At 38.1% G+C, this 22,748-nt stretch overlaps 1 protein-coding gene across 2 annotated transcripts in view; it reads right to left on the bottom strand.

The window, feature by feature from the left end:
• The window catches only part of PEX5L (peroxisomal biogenesis factor 5 like), a 40,782-nt gene extending 18,814 nt beyond the window's left edge, over positions 1–21,968 (bottom strand). Inside the window, exons 1-6 of one of the 2 annotated variants that reach the window (XM_009288046.2) lie at positions 21,906–21,968; positions 20,037–20,141; positions 5,242–5,353; positions 3,182–3,391; positions 1,845–1,971; positions 565–661 (exon numbers count right to left, since the gene is read on the bottom strand). In XM_009288046.2, coding sequence (XP_009286321.1) covers positions 565–661; positions 1,845–1,971; positions 3,182–3,391; positions 5,242–5,353; positions 20,037–20,105 — 615 coding nt within the window. In that variant the 5' untranslated portion in view covers positions 20,106–20,141; positions 21,906–21,968. Of the gene's footprint in view, positions 1–564; positions 662–1,844; positions 1,972–3,181; positions 3,392–5,241; positions 5,354–20,036; positions 20,142–21,905 lie in introns of those variants that run through there. The other variant, XM_019474320.1, reaches the window with a different exon arrangement.
• Positions 21,969–22,748: the final 780 nt, after the last annotated feature.

Genomic DNA, 22,748 nt, shown 5'->3' on the forward strand with positions numbered 1-22,748 from the left:
AATATACAATATGACAGTGGAACTGGGCAAATCTACAAACCTTCAGCCCAGAGCCCTCCATATTAGAGTTCCTTTTCCAGCAGGAAAAAGTCCTTTGACCACACTGCTCTCCCACCTGTGGAGATAAACTGCTAATGAACGTTGGTCTATTGATTCCTTCCTGTATTCCTTAGCCATTTCCCAATTCTGGGGATTCCTGGTTGACCAAGAGACCTTGAGAACAGATATACTACAAGGAGAGGGAACTGTTAGAAGTTTGAATTTCAGAACTGGAGGAAGGGAAAAATGATGATGCTGTAAATTGTAGTTTGAAGTCTTTCTCTCTGTACAGGAAGGTCACAGTTCACTGCAGTATGGAACTCTGAATGTTTGAGATGCTGACATAGTTAAGTTATTTTCATAACATATTAATTGGGAAGCTGTGTGAAGATTCAGCTGTATGAATCTTTTAACTGATGATCCTGAAAATATCCCTTAAATAGTTCTTCCAGAATGTGAAGGTTAGCCACTGGGACAATTCCTACTTGCCTTTTTATTGTTACTAAATCTACCAAATCCTCTTACCTGTGTTGCAGGTGCAAGTTCTAATTCTGACGTTGAATCAGACTCCAAGGCACTCTTGACATTAGTCAGCTCAGACTGTGATCTGTTTTCTGTGGACCTAGAAATAATGCATTTACATACTCACCACTGCACACTAAGACATGCTGCCTTATGTCTTTCAGGTTCATAAGCACATACTGATTAATTAGTTTATTTCTTTTAACTGAGTTGTTCAACTGGCAGTTATCAAAAGTGCCTGGACCCTTCTCAGTGTTTTCAGTGTTTACTCTTACACTTTTCAGTCGCAGGCAGACAATAGTTAATACAACAGAACAGAGTCAGGCCTGATTCCACCAGTAGAGCCCTGGGTATATATTGGCATGAAACTAGTATAATGGAACGAAGACTTCGCCTCTACCACTGTGCTTCTATTTCATAGCCAGGCAAAATGAGGTTAGGCAGTGACACAAGACTGTACCTGCGGTCAGTGTCTAAGAATCAACCACCACATTACAAGGTTTCATGTTGGCATACGTGCATTTTTGTGCCACAATACCCTAATATTCTTTCTTCCTAGAAAATGAAACCCTGTAGACCAAAATCAAGTTAACTGAGAACTGTAAAGCTCCACGTTAATGAAACACCCAGATAAAGGGCAGGTTAAGATACAGGATAAGCATCATTTGGTCAGAAAACTTCTTCTAGTGTATGAAAATGCTAATTATGGTCATGCGTAATGTAGTGAATGAGTGTTGCTTACATATCAAGAGGGCAGCAGAATTAATCTACATGAACTGTTCCTAAAGGCAAAGTCCAATTTTTCCCTCATTTACGTCCCCTGCAATTTTAGTTGAACCTCATGAAAGAGGTAGTACTTGGCTTGGATATTTTATCTTGCCTCTTCCAGTTATACACAGAAATTCTGCCCTCAGTAGCAAAACCAAAATACACTGGATAGCCAGTGACTGTCAAATCACTGCCAAGCATCCTTTTTTACTCATTTTACTCACATGTTTGTAGTTGGTTTCAGATCACTGCATGCCTCTCTAGACTTCTCACCACCATTTATTTAATAATTGCACCTGCTACTTTTTACAACATTAAAAATTGCTGGCAAAATGTCATTTTATAGTGCTTATGATTTTATACTTGCTTATGATACATTTTCCAAAATGTCTGCTTGAACACATTTAATGTAATCATAACAGATTTAATAATATGACTTGTCATCAAGCAAGCATTTCTGTGAATTAAGAAAGCTGGACTGGAAATATTTTTGTAAGGAAAGCAAAAAGTTGTACCATAAAAGCTCTTTTGATGGAGCTCTAGATGATGATGATGGTCGCTCTGTAGAAGGGTGGACCTTGCTACTCCTGTCCCCATGAAAATTGACATCATCCCATTTCTCTAGGTGTGTCTGAATATCAACTAAAAAATAAGAAAATATGAATCTTTTAAAGAAACTATTGCAGAAAATTTTCTCTCTTTTGTTAAATGTAAGTTATAAAAATGGTGCCACCAAAGACTGTATTTTAGTTAAGGTCCAATATACAGAAATGTTGTGCACCTTTCTAGCTGATATTCTGTGAAAACATTTGGGAATTCACAATATTTTTCTAAATCTATTAGCATTCATGGTCAGAATGTCAGTGGAACTCTTGACTTAAAATCAGTGATTTGTATGTAATTTAGATCTGTTGATAAAATTATACTATTTGATAGTTTTGGATATTTTTAATTTCCTAATTGTAGTCAAATTGTAAAAATAAAACTTCTTTTACTGACTACCATTTGAAAATGACTGTGTAGGCAACTGAAATTAAGTCATAATTTGGACTTGCTTTGCAAAAATGAGATGTTCAGCTCCTGTTTGAAGATAAAGTTCTCTAAAAGAATTTCTGTGCTGATGAATGGAAGATTTTTTGGACTTGCTTTGCAAAAATGAGATGTTCAGCTCCTGTTTGAAGATAAAGTTCTCTAAAAGAATTTCTGTGCTGATGAATGGAAGATTTGCTACCTTGGAATAAATTACATTTACCTTGCAAATTTTTCAGTTGTGGTGCAAGTAATTTAGTTTGGATGGAACTAAATTAAATTCACCTTTTCCAAAGGTCATCTATAGATCATGCTGGGCAGGATATTGAGTTGTGTTTGGGATTTTTGTTCAATCTGTATAAAAATAGCTCTTTTGTCAAGAATGTTTTTTTTTTCTCTTGTATGCATAGATAAAGCAGTATTTACAAATATAATGTGTATTTCTGACATCTGCAGTTCTGCAAAGGACATCCAGTGTGGGCTGCCTCTGATTTGTGTCCTTTACCAATTTCTCATGATCCCTCTATAGATTTTTCTACGATTTTACTCTCCCTGACTAAATTCTTTTTTGAAAGAATCCTCCTAAAACTTTATTTGCACATTTAGTGACAACTTAATAGGTATAATGGCAAAGGCAAAATGTGTTTACAGTGTTTCAAGTTTAGCGTTTCAAGTAGTTTAAAATGTGGAACAAAGGTTACACTCCCTGCTAAAATGCGGTGCAACAAAAATCCCAGTGTTGCTCGTTATTTTGTGGTAGTAGCATGGAGAAACTTGTGCTAAGCAAGGCTATGTAGCACTGATATAATAGCTACACTCTTACCTAAATCTAGTGAAGACTTGTCTGAAACTCTGGCAGTCTGGACTTTCTGCTCAGCATCCACACTGATAAGGTCAGAATTGTCTGTCTTCTTTCTGTGAGTTGAGGCTTTTAAGCCTTCACTTCTTGATGGAGTCTCTGATTTCTTTGCTTTGTTTTGGGTTTGTAAGACAGGTTCACTAAGATCCAATAGATCCAGACCTGTTGATAATACTTAGAGACAAAATGTTAGAATTCAATGTTGCTTTAATTCAAATAGCTCACTTTTTAAAATTTGTTTTAGTTGGGAAAAAAATTATTAATGTATTTGCATTTGACTAGAGTAGGTGTATATTTCCTGGCTAAAGATAATGACCAGCATATCCAAATATGACTAGGGATTTCAGGTGCTTAACTGGATGCAGTTTAAAAACACTTGATTTGCATAAAAGGCTTTTCCTCTGAAAATCTCAAAGACATCTTAGGTCTTAAGGCTCTGGCCCCACTCCACAGATTTTCTTATGTTGTGAGGGTTCCCTGTACAACTGAGGTTTTAGATAAGATTTGGTTTAATCTTATGATTTATCAAGTACTGGTTACAGCTGCTTGGGGCACTACTGTTGTGCCACATGCCATTATGGAAAAAGCTGAAGAGTAGACAGCTTCTTGGGTGGACCTCTTGGGTCATAAAGGAATAATGGTACGTTTAGTGATGGTTTCTACTGTTGTTGCTGTTCGTCTTTTGGGGGATAAATATTGAATATAATTATAAATTCTACTGCTATTTCTATTAAGGACTATATCAGTATAAAAGGCATGTTCAGTCTGAGTTCTTCATTTAAAAGTTGCTTAAAGAGTAACATTTAAAATTCTTTAGCACTTAAAAGATAAAAACTCCCTCTTTATCATCACTTTATAGGGCAGGTGTTTTTGACAGATCAATTTGGATTATCTCTTGCAGTGCTTTATCTGTGTTCTTGGTAAATCACTGAATTTCATCAATCTTCATAGAATTTTTAATTCTGTTATTAAATAAATCTGATTACCCCCCCCAAATCTGATAGATATTCAAGGCAGATATAGGATCTACAGATACTTACTTTTTTACAATAAACACCACTCTTAAACAACCTGAAATATTTCTATTCATCCCTGTAATAGCTTTCGCTATATATAAAGGAAAAAATATTATTTACAATTGTTATTTAATTCAGTGTTCCTGTTATTAGAACTTGCATATTGCTTTAGACACATATTAACTAGATGTGAAGATAATCACCCAGCTGTCAATTAGTCATTTTAATAATTTGCATGTATATAGATTTTAACTAAATGGCTTCTAACAAGCCAAGTCATTTTATGAGACAGCAATAGAACATAGTAGTGCTATGCTGATTTTATTGTATCTCAGTTGATCTGCTCAACCGCTTTGATTACCTTTGCACAAATACTGAATAGGAGGAGGCCAATTTCTAAAAACACTTCCAAAGGACAATATACTTCAAACATAATTCAATATAATTCAAAAGGCTTTCAGGATTCACTCTTACTTTTTATTATCTGCTCTACTAGCTCAGTGCAACACAAAGGAGCTATGAAATGCGTTAGGTCCTTTCACTAATAAAGTGTCTGAACTCAGCCTGGATAAGCTGGTTTGCTATCTCTTCCCTTTTCTCTGACATCCCATCCAAGTTTTTATTAAAGAAAATCTTTCTAGAGTAAGGAATGGGTTTGGTTAAAACCAGACTAAATGTTGCTTACCCATAGGTTAAAATTTTGCAAAAACAAAGACTGAGAATTGGTCAAACTGATATGTACTTCCTGTTGAACTTAAACAACTTCCCTTTAATTCAGCCCCAGAGATCTGCTAGAATACATGTGATTTGGATCACATCAGATTTGCCCTCAAATGTAATGAACAAAGTTTTTTCCACTAATAGGTCAGGCAATTATAATTTAATACCAGCTTGTAATTTTGTGCAAATAGTAACAAATTGAGAAATCACTTGACAAAAACGTACCATAATTAAGATAAAACTAAAATTATTTCTCCCTAATGAGGGATAGTAAAAAATTTTGTTTACCTGCAGTATTTGATGTTACAGGCCTTGCAACAGCTTCTGGTTTAGTTTCACAGAGAAAATCATCAATAGAGGGGCTCAGAAGGGGTCTGCTTTCTTGTTGCTCATTCACCAGCTAGCAACAAAAAAACCAGGGTCACAGAGTGTTGTTGGGATGCAGAATTTAAACAAATAAAACATATTCTCACAAAATCATGCGCTTTATTTTTGATTGTGAAAGTAAGAGATTGCAATTAGAAGATGTACAAATAGCTCTGGGCTTAAAATAAAAAACTGCAGTCACTCTTTTGGGGCAAAATTATATTCCAGTTTTACAGATTGCACAAAAATAAAGCAGCAAGGTGATTTTTTTCCATAGCAATTATTGCATACTATTGCTTATAGGGCTAAAGTATACAAGGCCTGATGTATCTCCCTTCAAATCAATGGGTGAAGTTGGCCTTTTCTATCACCAGGAGGCTAAGCAGGGCTTTTTTAGTATTTGGAAGTGGTCATTTTTTTCACCAGTAACATGCCTCCCCACAGAACTTGCACAATACCATTTCATCTAGCAAATGTGCATTAGCCCATTAAACAATAACCTGCTGAGACAGAAAACACTTCTCTGCAATACAAAGGCATATGAGTAACAGTGGATGGAGCCTGGTGAATGTATGAACTTCCCGCATGAGTTTTGACTGTGTGAACACTCACAATACAGTTTTTATTTATGAGCAGTTTTTCCTTTTTATTTTAATTGCATGAATGCATTGGTTTTCTGCTACCTAAAAGAAATCTCTATATTACAGGCTATTTCATGTATTAGGGATTAAAAAGACAAAACAGTAAAATAGTCTCATAAATAAATAACTCTCTGCTCTGCAATCTATCTCTGATTGGAGGATCAAGACCTAAGCTGAGCTGGATGGATGCCTGATGGTGTGGCCTGCATTTACTTCATCTTTAATAATGTGAAAACGTGTTTTCCCTCTGTCTGTTACTTTCATCTGGAGCTACTTAGCTTTACTTTTATCCTCTCTGCTCTCCTTCTCTCTGTTCTGTTCTCACTCTTTTTCCATTGTTGAATTTTCAAAACTCTCTCAGATATATTTGAACTTTTAAATTTAGGATGCTAACATGGAGTAAAACTGGCAAAAAAGGTATTTACTCATCCTCATTTGATATTTGTTAATTACTGGCATTTAGCTACTCCAGTAGCAGAATTGCCTCTAAAGTTATTACAGTGAAACAGCTTAGATTCACTGTTGTTTGGTACTTGATTTTTGTATTACAAGGTTGCAAGAAAATACCGGAGCTATTGAAATAAAAAGTCCATTATTTTGACGGGTCAAACATTTAAGCTGGTACCTAACGCTGACTGACTGTAGAATATGTGCACTTACTCATTTGCCCAGGACCTTACAGCTTTGCACTGAAATACCAATTTACACGATTAACATGGAAGACAGATGAGTGATTGCTTGCCCAACTGTGTGTAGCAGAACGTGCAAATGCGGGCATTTAATTTAGAATCTGGCAATTATATTGTCCCAAACTCTAATTCTGCATATGCTAAACCCAGACTGCAGATGCACCTTACGGGTGACTTAATCATGTGGGTTTTTAACTCTCCGAATTGATTGCCCAGGTTGCCGTCTCATTCAACGCATAGAAGTTACTTGCTTAATTTTGTAAATCTCAGCACTTGATTGGAAATTGCACTTATACCAACTGCACACCTTTGATTTCCATTAAAGGTGGCTCTACAGTACCCACATTACCTCCAGGTGTATACTTTTACCTAATACTGATATTTAAGACTTAAGAGGACCTTATTTTTCTGTTTCTGATTAGGTGACAGTCCTTACTCATTTCTATAGGTGAAGGTGGATGCCTAGTTAATTCTTGTCCAAATTATTTTTAATGTTTAAAAAGTTTCTTTATGATCAAATCCAGATTATCAGCAAAAATTGCTTGAATACATTTTTCTTTCTGCATTTACACATCCCACTCTAGTAACTAGCATCAGTAACAGCTGCTGCACTTTTGCAACAAGTTGCATATTCGGGTGTACATAGCATCCAGCAGAAAGATTGTCAAAGCCTCTGGATCAGCTGGATCTTCAATGATCTATTCTGTGATACACTAACAGCATAAAGAAAAATCCTACACCATTCAGAGGGGGACAGGAGGGATGAAAGAAGAGGTTCCATAGGAATCACTGTAAATGTAAAACTTCATAGGAAATATTCTGTTTCTGGATCTATAAGAGTGTATCAATAGGGTACATTATCACGTAAGATTTGGATGCTTATCAAGTTTCCCATTACATTCCATGGAAATTTTCTTTAATAGGAAAGAATGGGAGAAGGGGGGAATGAAGAAGGATCATGAGAACCAAGACAGCCAAGATCACTCACTGGAGACAGTGAAGAATAGAAAATCTGAAGACCAACTGGAAAGGCAAATTATTGCCAAACCTGTTGTGGGGTAAGAGAATAAGCTCTGGGAAGAGCAGCAGAGTAATGCTGAGAATCAGAATCGTGGAGGGGAAGGAGACTAGAATCAACAAAGATCTGAACTTCTCCAGGGTTCAGGTGAAGTATGAAGTAGCAGATGTGTGGCAAATATTTTTTTCTTTTCAAAGCTGGTTACCACATCCCTAGACATTTCTTTATTATGTTGTTTATATAAGGAAGACCTGCTCAGCAATAGGCCTTCATTAGTTTGATACCAGCAGTGTATTGTTCAAAGTCCCTTGAAAAAATTCTACCATCAAACTGAAAGAAGATTGGCGGTAATATCCACTTCATCAATTTTGCCAGCAAACACCAAGATTTAATTTTTACTAAGTTGTGTCTTCTTTCTGCTGCATTTGCAGCATTTTTGTTTAATTAGAAAACAAATAGATTAATCTTCTCTGACTCTTACTTTGTGAACATATACACTAAATTCATCAGAGATGGGCCACCCAAATGATCAGAGGAATAAAGAATGCATTTTACAGGGAGACTAAAAGATTTTACATTTTGTTGCTTAGACTAACAAAATGAAGATTGAGTAGGAATATAATTATTCTTCATGTATACATAAAGGGAGAGTGGTTAGATGACATTGGAGGAGGAAAGTTATTTCAGCTATAGAGAAAGGCTGGCATGACAACAAAGAGATCTAAACCGGCCATGCATATATCTGGTCTGGGAATTAAAAGAATCTAACGATCACAGCAGTGAAGTGTATGAACAGTATTTTTTTAGGGTAGGGGGAGAAAAAGCCTAACTATTTAAAATGGCTTTTGACAAGCTTTCTACATGGTTGTTTATGATGTGATTGCTTTTGAGAAGTGGACTGTGGCCCAGAGGATCCCTCCCAGTCCTGTGTCCTATACTCCCATGACTAAGGACTGGAAGCTGTAGGAGTGTCTTATTAAAAGGACTGTTCCTGTGAAAAATAATCTGCTTTCAACTGAAATATCTGGGTCAAAACCGAGAGCCAATATATGATCAAGTCTATTAATTCTCAATAAATACAAACTACATATGTGTAGCAATAGAATGTATTAGAAAAATATGTTTTTGTTATGAGGCAGGCATGTCATGATGAATCAAACCTTAACAGGTTAAAGAGTGCCATGAGCTGCTATTTTTTCCGTAGGTAAGTGGGCAGTGGGGTAGGTTTCTGACATTACTGTGTATGCAGTGCCACTTGCTAAGCCCTCGGTCTCACACTTTGGATTTCATTTTGCTGCCTCATATATTGTACCAAATTTTTCCCTAGTTTAAATCTGCTCAAGTTATTAGAGTTATATCAGGCATGAATTTGGAGTAGTGCTGTAAAGCATTCATGAGATGAAAACTATTATCTATATTAAAGTAATAATTTATGGTTCTCAAGCACCTTTCAGGGTGAATATCACAGAATGCTTTAAAACATTCATGAATCAAGCCTGGCACCACCGCAGAGCTGAGAAGTATTATCTCTATGTTGCAGATGAGAGAAGCAAAATGAAATTAAGAAAGCCGCCCAACGTCACCCAGCGCTGGAGGAAGCGGCGCTGGGAGCAGAAGCCAGGCGGCTGGCGCTATGTTGCAGATGAGAGAAGCAAAATGAAATTAAGAAAGCCGCCCAACGTCACACCCAGCGCGAGGAGGCGGCGCTGGGAGCAGAAGCCAGGCGGCTGGCGCTGCACCGCCGCACAGTATTTACGTGTGCAATATTTGCACACATGCCAAGCTGTATAGACTCAGCCTGTGAAACTGTTGATTTCTGAGTACTAATTTAACCAGTGAGTGCCACGAATTCTCATAATGTCTCTAAGAACTTAATTGTTCTTTATAAAATCTATTTTAACTAAAGAAAAATCCCCCATGCTCCTTTAACTGAAGGATGTCTAAAATCTGTGGAGGGTGATACTCCCTATTACTAATACATCTGAAGAGACTTATCGATAGTATTAAATACTCCTAAATTCAAATGAATTTTCTGTGACTGACTTCTGCTGTTGGACAGCACCACAGAAAAAAGCACTTTTTCTCACCCCAATACTGCTATTGGACTTTTTTGTTCCAAAAAGCATATCTGTGGGTTTTTTCCGTGCTGTGGGGGAGAGTCAAAAGTGTCATCTGATGGCTGATATCAGCCCCACTGCTTAAATATACTCAAAGCAAGGATTATTTAGCAGAGATCTAAGACAAGGCACAGAGGCCGGGTTGGGCAGTGGCAATTGCTATGCTGGAAGCCATGTCTGCCATGTTTTCCCTCAGTGCCCTGGGCTGCAGGACTATCCAGCCTGCACTGAGGAGAATCACCTGGTCTCCATTTTCTGTGCCCTGTCACCTGCCCCATCTCCAGCTGTCTGCATTTATTCAGCTGATGTAGTTTATTACTTGCAGCTGCCTTTGCTGACGAATTTTCCTTTCCTCAGTGCTCTGGTTTGGCTAGTAGTCTCCATGCTGCCTCCAGAGCTGCTGTGAGATGAGGAGGAGGCGGCAGCAGCAGCAGCTTATGGCAGTTCCCTCTCTGGGTGATCCTCAGGCCTGAAAGGTAAGTGGGAGCCCAATGAATGGTGCTGGTTTGGGGTAAAAAATATCAAACCCTAGGTGGGCTTGGGCATGGGTGTGTTGGGGTGGGAGGGGAGACATTGCTGTGGAAGAGGTGTGGTGCTGGCCCCCTGAAAGGGAGCAGTGGCCATGAGAGGGATTTCTTCCCTCTAGCTAATATACAGCCTGGCCTCGGCTTGCCTCAGTCACCCACCTAGCACCTCTGCCCTGCAGTCACTCCTAAAACCTCCCAGGCCTTATTTTCTCCCCTTGCTCCCACAGGAGTGCTCTGCCTGGTAAAACACCTTCCTGAAGCCTTGGCCCCAGGGCCTCTCCTCAGGCCTGGCCGCTGCCCTAGGGAGCCTGCATGGGGCACAGCGAGCGCCCAGTTGCTATCATGGTGGCAGCTCTGCTGTTCTGTAAAAACTTGTTTTCTGCTCGTCTTCAGGGTCTTTGGCTTATGGTTTTAATGCAGGTGCCTCTTGCAATGCTAGTGTCAGTGGTGCTGTGTTTTACTGTGCCAGAGACAATGTGAGATTATGTATGTACACAGCAACTGCTACGGCTTTGGTTTTGCTTTGCTCCCAGTCTACATCTTACGTTGTAGTGAGAGGGTTATGAAATACCTAGGGAGTAGCCTGATTTTAAAAAAACAGAAAAAAAGAGGTGGGCAGTTGACAGGGGCTCTGTTGTGAAAAGTTTCCACAGAGCACCTTAGTTTGGCCTTGAGGCAGAGGGAGCTGGAGCATACCTGGTGCTGAGGGGAATAGCTGAGAGGACCAACTTCTTACCTAGTGTCACATTTACAGTTGATAATGTTCACCTGCACAACTTGCCCTGCTCATGGCTACAAGTGCTTTGTCTGCTTTCTCTTCCTAGAGTGCTGGGGCTTATTCTGTGGGAGTGCTGGAGCGCACCAAGGCTGTCAGTAAGGTATGGTCCTGACATCCCATTTTATACGCTCTCTTACTGCATTCCTGATCTTGATCTGTTTGCAGTGCACAATGCATGCTGGTTTGTTTCTTTTTTTAATGTTAGTAGGGCATGACATAATGCTAGTCTTTAAGATAAATTATTTGGAATCTAAATTGGGGGGTTCCAGTCAGGCATAGGCAGCTAATTAGCACCTATGTTTTGAGCACATAATGAACTAGTTCTCTTAAATTAAGTGCCTAAATTCCTCCTATGTTCAATAGGAAGAGATAAATGCCTAGAAAAGCAACTCCAGAGGGAGATCCTCCCTGCCTAATTTAGGCTGTCCCTCGGGAGGCTCTCAAAGGCACCTAGCTTTCCCACTGGTGATACATGGAACTTATTTTAGAAGGACTGGTTCAAGAGGCACCTAAAATTTAGATGTAATTAGCTACCCAAGTTAGTTGGATTGGATTCTACCCATTTTGTCACCTGAGGCTGACTGAATTACTCAATGCGCTAATTTAGGAAGCCCCAAACTACTAATGGGTAATCCTCCTGTACAGTTCAGCAGCAAAGCTGTTCCTGGGCACTTAGGTCTTTTGCTGTATTGCCCACTCAGTGTGCTGGTGAGACTGCGTTTGGGCTGCTGACTGCATCAGTGAAATGATCTGACCTAGAAAGCTCAGGGTGTGGTAATGAGCATGGGAGAAAGTAGGAACCTTTTAATTCAGATTTTCTGTTGGAGAAATTGTATTTTTGAACTGTACTCTGAGAAACTTGTCTGCTGCTTGGGTGAGATGAGACAAATAGGTGAATGAGTTAGATTAATTTGAGTAGTTTCAGTGTTATACTGTTCTTTGAACTTAACCAGAGGCATCTACTAAAGCATGAATTTCAATCACTAATTAATTTGTATAATACACAGTAATGGTTCTTGATAGATAGGTTCTCTGCACCTATTTGGCACATTGTGCTCTTTGGTGGCATTCACTAGGGTAAGAGGAAACAAGTGAATTCATTTCCACTAACTAGCTATTTCTAAAAACTGATAAATGGGAATGACAACTAGAAATTGAGGTTATTGCTCTCTAGAGCATAACTGGAAGTACTGGCCTGACAGTTGTCTTGCAGATCATTATCTTGGCAGGATAAGAACTGGAAGACCTCCTTTTCAGCTCACTGAGGGATGTTTGGAAAGGGAACTCCTGAAAAAATCACTAGTCTCGTGCTAAAAGTTCAAATTGCTTGTGTTATGTTTTTCTTCACCTGCTCTTCTAGCATGTTTATAAATATTTCACAATCAAAATTACCACCTCACGCACTTTATTTACTATCGTATAGTAAGTGTGATCACTACTTGACTTTTTGCATCATCATTGTGCCAGGGTCATACTAATTTTTTCTCTGTCACTCTAGTGTGAATTTATGTTCTGACAAAACCGACATGTAGCCAATTACTTGGTTTTCACAAGATCAGAGAATCAATTCACAGGGCACACAGTATAATAGACATCCACCTAACATGAATTGCAGGAAGCTCTAAAACTGAGACAACCTCACTTCACCCTCCTGCAAAGAGCGGTTTGGTGTTGCTGCCTCTCTGAAGACTAGTCTTGCTCAGCAGGTGATAACTGGTACTCTGTTGCTAAGTAGTAGGAAGTGTGTGGAGCGGCCTGTGAATCAGATGTGACAATATCTTACCTGAAATCACACAAGCCAAGTGACCCCCTGGGGCTTAATGCAAAGAACTGACAGAGGGCTTGTGTGAAGTCAGAGAAGCTGTGGGAGGATTACTATAGACACTGTGTTGGATATTTAAATTCATGTGCCAGCTGTGTTGTTTAAAACCTGTGCTTGATATCTAAATTGGTAAATGATAACATGCTTATGTTGTGTCTTGATAACAGTTGCATTGCTTGGTGATAACTCTTTCTGTGATCGCTGTGTCACAGTAGCATCCTATCTGTGTTTGTAAGTACTGACCTATACAAGTTATGGTGTACTGCTGAAATATCTCACAGTTCACTATCTCCTTCCCTCTGTTCCTCTTGGTCTGGCTAAAGGAAACTAAACATGGGAATTGTAGTTGTATCTGGCTCCTGCATTTTGGCCTTGCTCCAGCAAAGCACTTACGCATGTCCTGCAAAACTCAAAGTTAAGCATGCGCTTAACTGTCTTGCTGGATCAGAGCCATGGGGGAAGGGGAGAAAAGTTACTCTTGTTGTCATATTTCTGCTGTGACTGACAATTTGGCCTTTACTACTCATAAAAATGTGATTTACTGTAAATCTGTTGCATTAATATCTGCATGCTCTATGCACTTTTTAAGTAAAGGAAGCTGTTTACTAAAATGGAGCACCTCCCTTTCCTGGGTGTTAAATGATTTTATTTATTTATTCTCCCTCACTTGGCTATGCATTGTCTTTGTGATGTTACCCTGTGATTTGTGTTTTAGCCTCTCCCCTTCCCCGTACCACTATCAGAACTGGAGAATTACTCTGCAACAGTGATCAAAGACAAAATTAACTCATCATAGATGCTTAGAGATCCTTAAAGTAATATAGTCACTAAGAAGTTACAGAGTGTTCCTTTAAAGAAATTATTTCTGTAATGTTAGTTTATGGAAGTACCTAGTCTGTGCTCCTAAAATGGCCTGCTAGTTAACTGAGGGATCAACAAATTTGACATGTTAAATACAGGTTGGGAAAGTCCTGTAGAACAGGAAGGCTACAGAATCCAAAGTTATCTGTTGAGAAAGCCCTGAAGAAACTTCTACAGTGGGAGACCTGGAGGGGCACAAGTGTCATGACTGGGAACAAATGGTAACTCATGATGCTAGATTTTGGTTTCTGTATCATTCATTGAAATTACTTTTTGTGTGGCAACTCCAGCTGAAGAGGAAGTCAGGCTTTGAGAACCACAGTTCTCAAATGCTTTTAAATAAGGTGCAGAGGACAGAAACTAGAGGAGTCCTGTTTCACTCGCATTGCAGGTATTACATTTGTACTCTTGCAGCCTCTCTGGGGGCAACTATGATGATTGCTTACAAAACATTAGAAAATTATTTAATGTTTTTCATTAGCTGAAAGTAAAGAAGGCTGCCAGCATATGGAACTGAGCTGCATGTACAAATTCTTTGTGAACCACCAGTGATCCATAGATAAGTTCAAGAGTTTCAGCAGTAGTGCATTGTATACAGCCTCATGCACTATTCTGAGCATGGTACGTAATCGAATGTCAATTTAGATGAAAGATGCACAACTGATGCTTTTTTAAGACCAAATCTTCATGCTATGGCAGCATGAAGACTGTAAAGACAGAATTAACAGTATCAAATATATCGTGGCTTATCACAGAATTTAATTTTTGTAAAGCTTATGCCATTCCTACTGATCTTCAACTGTGTGGAAAATGACCTTTGTTCATTTCCCATGCAACAAAATTCATCTTTTACTGTACCCTTGCTGTATCTTTGTATATAGGCTGTAATTACTTTGAAATCACACAGATTTTTCTTGTCCTTTCTGTGGATTTTTCTTTTAAAACAGAGTTCTGTAGTATATCTAGAATAAGGCTGTGGTTTTGGATGAATTACCGTGGGCAGTAATAGGAAGCAAGTCATAACTTCTTGTTAAGTTATACAGCCTTTCTCCGTAGGGATCTGTCATGGCATGTGTGTTTGCTTTGGAATGTTTTTTGCAGATTGAAAAGCTTGAAAGTCGAAAGCTGTTTGTGAATTTTTTTGGACTTGCAATTCAGTGGAACAGTTTCACTGTACAAACAGCGAGTTCATTGAATATAGAACAACTGTAGTACATGGCTTGCAACCTTTAAAAGGATAGTATATTTTTTACTTAGGGTATTCATGAATGAAGAACCAAAAAATTTCTAAAAATTAATTCCTATTTATAAATAATTCATATTAAAAAACAGGGTTAAACTGGCATAATATATTATTTACAAAAAATGTTTGTCCAAATCCTTCTGTGCTTAATGAATGGTAAGGCATTTTAAAATTTATGAAACAGTATAATTAATTTTTTATTTTATGAAAAAATTGCACCATCAATTCCCATGGTAATTTCAAATTAAAACTGTTATTTCATGGAAAATGTATTTAATTTATGTGACAGGAAAATGTGTTAGGCAAGCAGCCAATTTATGACTTTTAAGCATATTGTCAAGGCAACTTTATTATACTCATGAGAATTTCTGCTGAAATTATTCATACTGCCCTAAAAGCAATAATAGTGTTGAGCAGTATTTAACTTAGAGGTAAATAATCAATCAATGTTTGTGCTGCTAGGCATGCATTTATGAATTTTGTATTTTCTTTTTTACCCTTCTTTTATTTACCCTGTTTTAATAATAGATGAAAAAGAGTTATCAGTAGGACTTAAATGTCTCCTGCTAACCTACTCAAAATTTATAATAAATCAAATGAGACAGATTTGAGATGTACGGAAAATACTGCTAATGAATTTATCATGAATCCTTTAAAAAGAATATAAAAATATGATCTTGGGTCTAGTCCTCCTAAGATCAGTGAGGAAATTGCCACTGTTCTCAGAGAGCAGATTGGAATGTAGAGTGAATTATTGTAGTCCAAACTTAATTATTGTCATTATCTAAAACTGGCACAATTTCTGCCTTTTTTTTTACGTTAATGTATATCAATTAGTTAAAACCCAGTTAATTTTGGTTTAGATTGGTATAAAAGAGAACAGAAGCTAATTACATGCACTTTAACTTTCTGCCATTCTGTTGTAATGTTATTTAGTAAACATTTATGGAGTGGGCTGTAAGTCAATGCAAGTCTAATGCTAAGAAGCTTAGAATGAACACGATTGATTCAAATAGGACTATAACTTTTATAAGGAAAACTGATTATGCAATCAAATTCATGTACTGAGTCCTTGATACACATCAGAAAATCTACTAACGACATTGGGAACTGAATATTAGCTATCTTTACACTGTTTCCTTTATAAAGTTGAAGGGAAGCATTCAAAAGATCTCTTATCAGAGTTTAAAACAAACAAACAAAAAAACCAAAACAGACAAAAAACCAAACCCCCAGAACAAAACAAAAAGCCCAACCAACAAAAAACACTCCTCCCCCCCCCCCCCCAAAACAGTGGAATTTAGGCAGTGGAAGTGTCAGAGTATTTTACTTATAAGCCCTTGAGCAAATAGAAATGTGCTTGGATCAACAAATGGCATGCAAATGAAGGTCACTTTAAAAAAAAGAAAAAGTTCCTACTCTGAATACTAATACCTCATAGAGAGTCTATAAAAAAAGTCTTAAGCATCTGGTGGAGCTAATTGGGGTGTAGTCACGAAACATTTCTTCTTTGACAACTTGTGTGTTGTACCCTGCATTTTTCATGGGATAGGATGAATTTCAGCATGTTTCTTACAACGTAATTTCAACTTTTTAAAAGTCTTTGCAGTTCAAATTCTAAAACTAAGTGTTCTGTAGGTTAACTTTTAAATTTAAAAATCATAAGTAGTCAAAATTGTACTCTGCACAATGTCTGTGTAGTTCATGTAAATTCTAGGTAGGCAGCTCTCATATTTTTCAGTTATAAACAGAAGTGGGGATAGCTTTCAAGATATACTTTGCATTTCTTTTTCTTACTGGTGAATTTTTCATGGGCTCCCATTTTTGTTCCATATAATACCAGATTATATTTGCCACAGGATCATCTTGGACAGGAATCACCTCCTGCAGGTCTCTTTTCTTTCTATTATCTTGATAGGGATCCTACCATCACTAGCTTTCCAATTTATGTACTCTAATGAAGAATCTAAATTAGGTGTGATGAATCTGGGACAAATAACTCTTGTGACACTAGGAGATTTGTTTGTTTAAAATCAGGCTGGCAAGGCATTTAAGCATGCACTTTTTTTACTGCTCAATAAAGCAGTTAATCATATTTTAAAGTATAAGTGTGGATCGAAGTACTTTATTGAATCAAATCCTTTGAAGTTCACTGACCTGTAGTAAATTGGGAATTTCATAGCTGACTGTACAATTAAACTTTGACTCCAGGGGATATTTAGGTTTAAATTTCTCATTACAAAGTAATTCTGAAGTGATCTTTTTTCCTCCTGTAAAATGCAAAGAAGCTGTGAAGAGGTTAAACAAAAATTTTATTTTGGAATTCAAATCAAACTTTTATGCACAATTCTTCTCCTTTATTTCTCTGCCTCAGTTAGCAGGATATTTGCTCATAGCTTAATTTCTAGTTAATCTTTGAACCTTCAGCAAACTTTCTTTCACTTTTTCTAGGTTCTATTCATATAAAAATACCTTTTTTCATTTGTTCCAGTCTCTTCTGAATTATCTTTAAAAACATAAAGGGAGACAGCAGCATAGTATAGAGTTATGTTCTACAAAACCCATTAGTACTGAAAGCTCACTCGATGCTTGAAGTATTAAATTTGGCAACTACTGAATGCTTCTCTCACTAATAAAGTGACTTTCATTGAAAGTAATATTTATCTGACTTGTTCTGTGTTGGGTATGTTAACATTTTCCAGAGGAAGAGAGCGAAGAGGCATCTCTTAAAATATAAATTCAGGGGCCTCTGTTCATTATCACTATCTATTTCTCTCAAAACGAGGATTTAGGGTCTCTTCTTTGTGTATCAGATTCTACTTAATGCTTCCTGTGGAGTCTGCTTCCAGAGTCAGACATGATTAATCCTCCATTCATCAAAGATTTTGGAAATAGAATCATAGAATCATTAAGGTTGGAAAAGACCTCTAAGATTGAGTTTCACCTTTTTTTTTTTTTTTTTTTACTTTTAGAAAAGCCAATACTCCTCTATCTGGGCTTGATCCTTGCATTTTACTTGCAGGTTTCTTGCTTAGTTTTAGGGATAGAGCAACATAGATACCTAATGTAAATAATTACTTCCTAAGATACGCACGTGCCTGTACTGGATTCGGTGGTGGTGATAACTTTAGAAAGACCAGGCCTTATTCTCATGACCCAATTTGATCTGGCTTGGGAAACTCATTTGCAGCCAATTTGGAACTTGCATGTTTCACCCTGTGAGCAGCAACCACATCCATCTGTTTCATCATGTAAAGAGCAGAGACAAACACTTTGATGGTGATGGCTTAATGTGTATCACAATATAGCAGTGCGTTATTCTGAACGAATGGCCTGAAGGAGAGGTTTACACAGACACACTAAAGAGGAAGCATCTCAAAACAACATTACAGCCAGACAATTAGGATACAAATGATGTATGTGATATGGTCGTATAACTGCACATCACACATACATGATGCAGAGATGGCTATGGAAAATACTCACTTTTTCACTTGATTCTGCTTCCTTTTGGCTTCTGCACCCCTTTGGTGCATAGCAGGGAAGTAGGTATTTGTGTTTAGTGGAAGAAATTACACTGACTAACAGACACAAGCATTTTACTCATAAATTTATCATAGACTATTTCTGAGTAGCCTGACAGACAACCACTACAAATGGTGCATTAAACATTTAATGAACCCAGACTGAACCCCTGGCCCTGTTGAAGCCAATGGAAGTTTTGCACTTTTTTTTTTGGGGGGGGGGGGGGGGGGGCAGCATTTTATGCTGGTTTCTGATTGTTAATCGCTTAGTAGAAAATTAGAAATGATGCCTTAAAGACAGCATCCTTTTCTTCTGTGCAATTACTTCATAGAGTTCACCATGAGCAAAATATGGTGTTCAACAGGGGCTGAGGAGGAGATTGCCAGATCTGGTTTCCAAAGTAGTAGATGATATTTCTACGACGTGTGTATTAGTGCAGCGCATCTGTGGTGCTCTGTAGGAGAAGTATGCTCTGGCCTGGTGTGCATCTTAAATACTTTCAAAAAGTACAGTAGCTGTTATCCTAAAACATGAAAAGAATAAAGCAGGATTGTGGATTTTGTTGGAGGCTCTTGCAAAAGAACGCCTATGTGGTGAGATTACTTCCATTAAACCTCCTGTTGAGTAGGAATAACTTATGTGCACTAAATATTAACGGTAAACTAAACGCCCTTGCTTGGGGAACAAATTTATGTATGCGAGCAACAGGAGGGAATAAAATCCACTCTTGCAGTGAGATGGAAGCGTTGTGTGTTATGGTAGTGTTCAGTCACTGTCTTCAATAAACTAATGAAACCACCTAAGGCTCGATGGCAGCTCCAAGGTGTAGGGTTTAGTGTGATGACATTACGTCCTTCCTTCGACTGAAGCTGTGGAAATGAAAGTAATGGGGTGTGCAAAACAACATACTCTGACGTGGACCAGGAGTAGAATCCCACCGAGAGCTTAGGGATGGGATCTGAGATACTGCAGATGATACTACTGTGAAGTGGTTGTTTCTTACTTTATATATGCATTGAATATTTTATATATGCATTGCAAATGAGCGCTTGTGGCATGAATGCTGACGGCATGAATTATAATTGCCGTTTTAAATCAGTTTTAGATAACTTTCTGGTAGCTGACATATCCTGTACTTCCTACAACTCCCTTTATTTGGGGGACGAAAATGCATTTTCGTTTCAGTTTTCAGGTCAAAACATCTGAAACCCCAAGCGATTGCATTATTTACTCCACGCCGTTTTTCCCTGTGTCAGTGAGGAAATGGGACACGGGTGTGAGATCCTCCCGCAGATGGGTTCACCCCGCTCCGCTACAACTGAAATTGCACCGAGGGGAAGCTAAGGAGAGGGTGAGGCTCCCCTCGGGCTGCGCGTGCCGTGCGTGGTCGGTGTGGGGCGTTTGCAGCTCCCGTGCGGCTGCAGCCGGGCGGCGCCGCCGCGGCCGGTGACTCGCGCTGTGTCCGCGGCCTCCTGAGAGCCCCGCGCTCCGCCCACCTGTGATGCCATAGTAAGGAGGGGCTTTTCTTCTGCAGACTCCTCCCTCGGAATCTCCTTCATCACCATGGCAACAGCCTTATCTGCCGCCCTAGAGCCTTTCCCCTACAACAGCGAAATCAACAATGGCGCGAGTCAGCAGCGAGCCTGGCAACAACCGCTTCCCAACAATACACCCCAGAACCATCCAGTCGTTAAACTGACGGTGTTTACGGCTGGAAGCAAAGCTTGGTTCAAAGTAGAATACACAAACACTGTTTAAAAATAATAGTAAATTATCTGCGAACCCATTAGTTAGCAGCGCAGTTGGGGTCTAGTCGTAGTCTCGTGACTTGTTAAGAGTTGCCCCATTGAAGTCAACGGGAATATGGTGCTGCCTTGCTGGGGCAAGGCTGGCTGGAAATGGTCCAGTGTGAAGGGAAGGATTTGGACCTTTTGCAGGACAGGATCTCCACAGGAATCCCGTCTGGAGCATCAGCCCCTTGATTTAATTTCATTTGCCCAAAAGTTATGTCTGCAATACCTGTTTTTTTGCTTAAAAATAGCATCAAGCTGATTTTGCAAATAAAGCACAGTTCCCTTTAGTTCACTGAGGCAAACTCTCTCCCTGAAATTTGAAAGTATAACCTGTAGGGCTGGGCCCACAGTGTTTCTAGCTCTAGTAACATTTTTAAAAAGCAATTTACATTATATAAACAGTCTGGTTTTTTGCTAACAGAATATATGGAGCCAAATTCTGCCATCATAGGCATTGCTACAGTTTTCCCAAAAATGGTCATTGTTGTTGAACTTACTGTAAGGATTTTTTTTTAAACTTCACTTTTCTTAAAATTCACTTAATATATTGTAAATATTGAAGACAAAGTTAAAATATTTTAACATTATTTAATACTTTAGTCAAACAAAAAATGCACTAACATTATGTGCTATACTCTCTCTGAAGCCACACTCTATTTAAAAAGGGTATTTTTCTTCTTGAATTCACATGGATTTCTGTATTTTGATCTCTTACACTCTTGCAAGTGACAGAGAAAGTCCGAGCGTACACGTAAAGCTTAGCAGCAGAACTGTATTATGCTAGTGACCCTGGGCATGTCCTTACTATTATACTTCAAATGCTTCAATTGATTTCCATGGAAGTTTTAGCTGTGCAAAGACTGCAGGATCTGGCTCCATAAAAGCAGTATTTCACACTAGACTTAAATATATTTAAATACTTAAAAGTCTATTAACAGAAGGGGTTCTTTACTACCACATCATATACTAGAATTACTTCCACTAGCGCTGTATTCTGTGTCCAATAAAAAACCACTATTGCTTATACTGAACTACAGGTTGTTTCAGAAACATTTCATCAATTGCAGGTAAAAACATTACATACTATTGCAGTTTTTGAACAGACTTTATTAATCACCTGGTCAATCTTAGGTAAGCTTGCTTGTGCAACACATCACAGTTACCCTACAGAGAGTTCTTTGCATGCTGCAAGAAATTCTCAGAGCAGAAGTGTCATAAATGATAAGCATGCTGGATTTGTGATGCCTTTGATATCCAAAGAACTGCAAAGTCATTGTAAAATTAAATATATTTAATTCAATGAGAATTACTTCTAATTGGTAAGCTTATCAAAGGTTCTTGGCCAATTATGTATATACTCTGTTCATGATTCATGACATATTCCAGGTCTATGAAGCTTGTTTCTAGTATGATGCATGGAGCTATTGTTAGCTAGCACTAATAACATGCTATTTGATCTTTATAAAATGTAGTCCTTTTGTGCCGAGTGCTAGAACAAAATAGTTTATCAGCTAGAAAGGATGCATTGGAAAGCATGCAGTGGTTTTTATTTCTTGCAGAGTAAAAACCCACCAAAGCAAAGGTCAGGTCACTTTTTTGAAGACAGAGCCACTTTTTCTTCAAGGTTTCACCTACTGCCTGAAAAGAGTCATGATACTCGTATTAGTGCCTGCTGTTAACCTTTCGTAAACATAACTCTGCAAAACCCTGGGAGTGGTTGATACCATATGTAAAACTTGTCTTATCAGTTTAAAGTGGCTATAGTACAACGTGGAATAGTAACCTGATGAATACCTCTCTGCTATTTTTTTTTATGAGCAGACTGTATATTTGCTAGTCAAAGCAAGTGGTTTGATACTACTTTTTTTATTAGGTCTTTTTTTGGCTTTCCTAAAAGACTACACGTAAGTCAGGTTGATTTATTTCTGGCTATTCGGCCTATGGTATGAAAAACATTATTCTGAAACTAGAAGTTAGTAGGCAATTTCTTGGATAGCAGAGAAAGGCACTGCAGTGAAATAGCTTAAATTCTCAGATTCTGGTGGAGGGATACACAGGTGACCAATTCATTGGAAAATCCAGGTTTTTTTATTCTGGTGACTAGAAATGGATTTTGTTGTCCAATGTAGTGTATGTAAGCTTGAAAATGTTGGTTGCTGTATTCGCTGTAGTGAATACTATATGTTTAATCCTTGCCTATGAAGTGATTAGGCAGAAGAATTGGAGAGGAATAACAACAAGTTCTTCTATGACCAGAACAACCTTGTTACTGTTGTGAACTGCAGCTGACATGATAATCTGTAGCATATTTGTTACAATAACCATTGAGGGATTAGTCTTTTTTTTTTAAAGGTGTTATTTACTTGGCCTCCTTCAATATTAAGTGTTGTTTCTTAGCATTTTGGCTTGCTGTAT

Source organism: Aptenodytes forsteri, unplaced genomic scaffold, assembly GCF_000699145.1.
Source record: "Aptenodytes forsteri isolate BGI_AS27 unplaced genomic scaffold, ASM69914v1 Scaffold72, whole genome shotgun sequence".
NCBI classification, from domain to species: Eukaryota; Metazoa; Chordata; class Aves; order Sphenisciformes; family Spheniscidae; genus Aptenodytes; species Aptenodytes forsteri.